The sequence below is a fragment of the Podarcis vaucheri genome (assembly GCF_965113315.1).
Source record: "Podarcis vaucheri genome assembly, chromosome: 4".
NCBI lineage: Eukaryota > Metazoa > Chordata > Lepidosauria > Squamata > Lacertidae > Podarcis > Podarcis vaucheri.
This window is the reverse complement of record NC_138762.1, coordinates 69,359,472-69,366,263: the sequence shown is the minus strand read 5'-3', so window position 1 is coordinate 69,366,263 and position 6,792 is coordinate 69,359,472. Positions and strand designations below refer to the sequence as shown.

The following is a 6,792-nucleotide window of genomic DNA, read 5'->3' as shown; positions in this document are numbered from 1 at the left end:
ATGTAAAGTGTCCATATCAGATTAATGGAAGGAAAAAGCTAGCTCAGAAGTAATAGGGAGTTTCAGGGTTGGGATTGGGGACTGAATCTAATATACCTCTTGACCCAAACAGGGCATTACAAATTTTAAATACTGATCTTCATGTATACAGTTTCTTGATGAGCATTTTATTTGGAGGGAAAGATGTAAAGTTGTGTTTTGTTTTCTTTTTTAAATTTAAAAAGAGCCATAGAAAATGTCCCCTTTCACTCTGGCATCCCACTATGTCTTTCTTGAATCCTCATGTGTAAAAAGTGGCAATAAAATTGGAGTACCTCCTTTGCTTGTGGAATGTCATGCTCAGTATGTAACAAGACATTTAAAAATCTGGCTGACATCTTCATCAGCAGTAGGAGGGGCTGGTTTGCTTGACATTACATTCCAAATTTCTACAGCAGAGCCAGAAGGAGAGAGAGACACATCTTATTGAGTTACAAATACACAGGCACTCTGTCCACTTTACCTCTTAATTAAATGTACTCTGGAAACAGAAAGTTCTGTTGTGGAAGATTCAAATAAAGAGGCTCTTCAGTGAGCAGAATTTATGGTGAGAGTTAAAATCACAGCCAGCTGAATAATGTCAAGGATCCTGCATATTTCCAGGAGACAATGCAAAAGGTGGCCTCTTCCACCATGCAAAAATAAGAGGCTATTCCTTCCTCAAGGTTGCTTTTTCTCTTGCAAATGAGGCCCGTTTCCAACTCTTGAGGTAAAAAGATATGATTTCACTCTGCCATCCCACCGGCTCCACGCCCCCCTATTCTTACCTGTCCCTCCTTTCTCAAGAAAGCAAGGTGCAAAGATATGCCTTGTTTCCACAGAAGACGAGGCGAGAGTGGGTGGCTTCCATAATCGAAGCCCCTCTGGGAGGTTATGCTGTCCTCTGAGGCACTTGTGGGGTTTCTTCATTGAGGTCCTGGGGGTCTTTGGTGTCTTCCCCCCACCTTACCACTTCTTCCCATTTCAGTCAGGAGCTGCCGTGCTGAGAAAGGCAGGCAAACCGAGTTCCCATAGCGCTCTCGCCACCCCTGGGAAGCCGGGGCTCTCCTTCTATGCTACATACAGTCTGGCAGCCGTAACTCTCATGAAGTGGCAGGAGTGTAAATAATGGATATTTCTGAGGCACCATGGCGGGTTTCTGACTTCTCCCCACGCTGCCTTTTCCCCACCCAAAGTGCCTCTTCTGTCTCTCCCCCTCCCCTTCCTGCGCCTTCCTTTTTTTCCTCCCTTGGTATCCCTCCCGCCCCACGGAGCTGTATAACAGCAGATTTGGCCACGTCTTTCCTCAGATTTCTTCTCTCTCTCCCCTGCGTTTATGGGAGGAAGCTGGGACCCAAAACAGGCGATGGGACGGGAGAGTTAAGCGCCTGTTCCTGGAGGAAGAAACGTCTCTGAACTCCAGTCACGTTTGATGGAGCCAGAAGCATGCGCACAAGCTGAGCGTGGAGCTGTCCAAGTGCTGAAATTTATAGTCCGTGTGTAAGATCAGGGCTCCTTCCCTCATTCCGGCACAGGAGGGAGCGTAGCATTTTCCCTCCAGCTCCACACCAATCACCCCCTCTCGATATTTACAACTTGCCGATAAGGAAGAGGGAGGGAAGGCAAGAGGCAAACAGCTTCTTCCCCCATTTTTAACGACGATTCAGACAAATGCCGATGTGCAAGCCCAAGGGAAATAAGAGCAGATCTGGAAGACAGACCAGCGTGGCAGCAGCGCTATTCCCCTTGGCATGGTGCTAAGGTAGAGAAGGATTTGATTTTTCCGAGCGGGGTTCAGGATTTGGGTGAAAGCATCCTAGAGAACTGCCCTTTCAGATGCTTCGTATCTTTCGTGCTGGCTGTTTCGGATGTGCCTGGGCTTAACCTAACCATGATTCCGAGGACTGGTACTTTTGATTTTTTGCCGTCTCCAATGTATAGAAACGCAGGTCTTCTCTTTCTGATTTTAAAGAAATTTAAATTATTGTTGGATTTGGGGATTTAGAGAAGACCTAGTACTTTCTGAGAGCCTCCCTCCCCTTTGATTGACTCTGGAACCGTTTCTGGGATATTTTTCCACACTCAACGCAGAAAACAGGAGGAATGAACCGACAGCTAGTGAACATTTTGACAGCCTTGTTTGCCTTTTTCTTAGAAACACACCACTTCAGGTAGGTGAAATCAGTTCCGAAAGCCTCTATTAAACCTGTAGGGATTTAGGACAACACAGGAGGAGTACTCCATAAACTTGACATATTTTAGCTGTGTTGATAAATATTTCATTTTAAATTTATGCAGACTACAGACAGGTTTCCATTTGAAAATAGCTGTTGCTTGGCAACATACTTTTAAAAAATCCAAACAAGTTTGGCCAAGTGAAGTTATATAGATACCCTTTCTGTTAGAGAAAAAAGATGTTTTATGGGCAATGAAACTGGAAACATTTCCCCATGTAATTGAAATATACCTTCTTCAATATTATTGGAATCTCTCAGCTAGTCCCTTTTCTTCCTGTATAGGATAGTAAAATCTGGGGTTTTTTTTGGGATGGGCTTATTTTTCTCTGAGGAAATATACTCAAGTGTATTTAGTTAATCTCTAATGCACTTTAATCTCCCTGTTGTGCTAATCATAAAGGGTGGCAGAGGAGAGTTTCCACATCCTTGAAATGCATGCTTACCTGCAAAGTAGCAGTGCTGTTCTGTATTAGTGACTGTGAGTAAAAACTGGAAGACTGGAGCTATTCTGGATTAATTAATATGGGGTAAAAAAAATGATATGAATTCATGTATGTGATGCTAAAGAGACAGACAATTGCTTGTGGAAGAAACCTCAAAAAGAAGTCATTATCCCAGCAGATTTTGATCACTTCAAGAAACATCTGTTTAACATTCAACATGCCTAGATCATATTGTTTCAACTAAACACCCTGTATGTTCAGCAGAAGGAAAAGGTGGATAGTTAAATGGACAAATCAGGTTTTTAGATGAGTTTCATTATGTTTTTATTTCCAAAGGGATAATGTATTTGTCAATGTAACTGACAGCTGATGCACTTCAGTGAAACTGTTGGTGCTAATGAAAGGCTATTCCAAATAACAATGGTGTAATTGATCATTATCCAATTTTACAATTACATATTTTGTCTACTTATCAGCCTATCCCAATTTCTCTACATACCAATTTAAAAAAGGTTTGCCATGTCCTGCTTAGCAATGCTATTTGTTTATTTATTAAATTTACATTCCGCCTTTCCTTCCAAAGGAAACCAGGTATGTGATATTACAAGAGTTGATGAGGTAACATGTTACTGCTTCATAGTGTAGGGATCAGGAATACTTATTGATTTCAGTGTCCAATAACCCGGAATGCATATTTGTGTGGTCACTATATAAATAAAGGGTGATATCCAAAATTAGTCATACTCAGAGTAAACCCACTGAAATCAATGGACTTAAGTTTATTGATTTCAGTGCATCCACCCTGAGTGTGACTAATGTTGGATACCACCCATTGTATTTCTTTTTCATTTCTCTGCTCTCTCTTCACATTTAATCAATTTTTAGCGCTTACTTTAAGATAACACTAGAACACAGCCTATTGTAAAAGTCCCTTTGAGAGGATTACGTCTGATCCCTATTAGATGGTTTATTCAAACATACATCAATTAAAGTACACATTTTAGACACAAAGGAATATATTAAAATGTGTGGGAGAGTTATTATGATGGAATTCATTTCCTTGTGGATCAAATTTGTTCATTTCAAGTACTTCTTGTTCTTTATCTTAAGGGGGAATGCTTAGCATGTTACATGAAGAAAGCTATGAAGGCATGAGAGCACAATTAACACCAAATAGGATATAAATTGATATGAATGCTGCAGGAAGGGGCCATTCTCCTTGCTTGATGTGGGCTGATTGAAAATTAAAAACCTCACATCTCAACATTTCCTGGAGGAAATAAATAGAACTGGTGAAGAACCAAGTCATTTAATTAATGCCTATTAAGATTGTAGAGTGTCTGTGCTTGTGTAATGTTCTGTACACTAACACAGCCAAGGTTTCTAACTTCTCTGTGATAAGTTTTGCCAGTTTTTCTAAACTACTATGAACCCAAAGTAAGGCAGCTGCGTATTTATGATTGTTGTTTTTTAGTTGTTCAGTCATGTCCGACTCTTTGTGACCCCATGGACCAGAGCACACCAGGCACTCCTGTCTTCCACTGCCTCCCGCAGTTTGGTCAATATCCATATGCCATCAGTGATACTTATAAAATTCTTCAATGATGTCTAAGTAAAAGCCAACATTGAACAAAAAAACTCCGTCCTCGACATTTTTTGCCTGATTCTTGAAGAGTTGTGACGCTGTTGGCTCTTCCATATTTGAGAATGATATGTAATACTTTATTAATATCATCAACATATTGTTGCTTTCTTTTCAAATTGGCAATAGATTTCTCTCGTGAAATTATGTGAATTCCATCAAAGAATAATGGCTAATGGTAGTTAACTATTTGTTTAGGACAACTTTCTGTAAAGAACATGATTCCAGATCTGGGAAAACCCCTTCACAGGCACTGTCTCCTTCGGATTTCTTGGACAAACTGATGGGACGGACATCAGGTTATGATGCACGAATAAGGCCAAATTTCAAAGGTAAGTTCTTTCTAAGTCCATTAAAAATTGGGAGTCTGTAAAATACCAATTGTGATATTTACATGTGCACTAGTTTAGGCCTTTATGAAGCTCTGTTCTCACAAGCATATTAATCACCCAGTAATTAAAATGTGCTTTGCGTATATGAGTGATCCATCACAGATCCAACACCATAAACAGAACTTAATATTTTGGAAACATAAATGCTTTTTAGTAGAGTGTATTCACTTGTAGTTATCAAGGCCTAGTTCACACACATACACTTGACTTCATCCAGCTGATCATTGTACACTAAATGACTGGGGTGTGAACTTGAGTGAAGACAATTTATTCGAGGTGATGTTGCACAAAATGAAAGCCCCAACTGTGGTGTTAGATCTGTTATGTCCCATTCGTTGCTAGACATTGCACTTCTCAAGTGATGAACATGCATGTCTGAATCAGCTGGAAGCGTTGAGGAACCACGTGATGCATATGCATGTGTAAAGTGGCCCAAGTAATTACTCTGATTTTAGGAATGTGGTTCTTTATTGATTTCAACACAATTCTAAAAGTGGAGTTGAATGGAACCATATGGAAACAGGGTAGAGAATTAGGTTTTTTTATTATTATATTCAACTTATGTTCAACAGACGTACTCATTTTATACATAAACAAGATATTATGTTGAACATAAGTTGAATATAATAAAAAACCTATCCCATTGATTTATAAACAAACACTGTAATCTGTATATACATGTCCATGGTATTAGGCGCATGCCATTTAACTTCCTTATTTCAGGCTGATCTGCTGAAGTCTATTTGGACTGTCAAATCCACTCTGAAATAAGTGAGCTGGTGATTAAAGAAACAGAAGGTTTAGTTAGTAGCAAGTAAGACAGTGCACATGAAATACTTGGAGAGAGGGTACCCTCACCTTGGTGCACAGAAATGTTATCTTGTCCAATTATAATTTAGATCTGAGCCATTGTAGACATGATGTGTTTAAAATAAATCTGTTTCAGCCTCTGCTGTTCAGTGGACAATACAAAGGATGAGATTTCCAGAGTGGTATATAGACATAATAATCGGGTTGTGTGGAGAAAACAGGTGTTTCTGCTACTTTTGTCATTTGCCTTCCAGATGTTATTGGACTACTGCTCCCATCAGCCAACATGGCCAGTGGTTGGGGATGATGGGAACTGAAGTCCAGCAACAGCTGGAGGGCATCACATTGTCTGCTTTATAGTAGTCAAGAGGTGGCACATTTGAGCACATAACCTGTAGAAGACTGCATTTGCAAATATATCAGACTGCCACATTATACAAGAATCTGTGAGCTGAAGGTGTTGCTATCATTTGAAAAGAGGTCACAAAATGTACTTCTTTGCTTCTCACTTCTACTCCCTCCTAGAGCACCCTGAATCCATTTTTTTCCTGGAATCTTTAGTGTCTTCTGATTCCTTTGCTTTCTAGCTGTTAAACCTTTGCAGGAGTATATTGAAACAGTGAAGTAGAAGTTGCAGAAGATGGGTATAAGCACGTGTGTCTGTGGTAGGATTGCCATATTTCAAAAAGTAAAATTCCTGACACTCGCAAAGTTGTGATTTTAAGCTGCTTTTTCCATCGTGTTTCCATACATCTGGATGGTTTTCCCTGACATTTTGCCAATTCGGCAAAATTCCTCCCTGTCACTGTTTTTACACCCGGAAACCAGGACATGTCAGGAACTTTCCTGATTTATGGCAAGTCTTGTCTGTGGAAGATGCAATAATGCTAAAGGAAGGGCCACATTCTTCACACTACACGATAGGAATAGGGCCAAAGCTGGATGCAGAGAAGACTCTTCCTGCTGCTTATAACACAGGATCCCTTTTGGCTTATAAGATCCAGGCTTAGGAAGCTGGCAGTAAACAATTTGTTAATTAATGACACTTATGAACTGCTTGGTTGTAAAACAAGACAAAAACCCACACCACAAAGTGGTTTACAGCAATATAAAATAATGCACAAAGTGTTGTTGATAAAAAACAGTTAAAAGCAGGTATTCAAATATTCAAAGTGTAATTTAAAAAAAATCAGTAGCAAATAAAATAAAACACATATAACACCTACATGTCTAGGTAGGCTTGCCTCAAC

At 39.8% G+C, this 6,792-nt stretch overlaps 1 protein-coding gene across 13 annotated transcripts in view; it reads left to right on the top strand.

Annotated features, from left to right (window-relative positions):
• The first annotated feature begins 582 nt into the window (after positions 1-582).
• GLRA2 (glycine receptor alpha 2) overlaps positions 583-6,792 on the top strand; it is a 123,211-nt gene continuing 117,001 nt past the window's right edge. For 2 of the 13 annotated variants that reach the window (XM_082221065.1, XM_082221064.1), the window contains exon 1: positions 4,579-4,672. Coding sequence is in view for 9 of the 13 variants with exons in the window: in XM_082221070.1 (XP_082077196.1) it covers positions 2,122-2,189; positions 4,539-4,672 (202 nt within the window). In the remaining 4 variants the exon portion in view is untranslated. Of the gene's footprint in view, positions 2,190-4,538; positions 4,673-6,792 lie in introns of those variants that run through there. The other 11 variants (XM_082221070.1, XM_082221066.1, XM_082221061.1 and 8 more) reach the window with 11 other exon arrangements.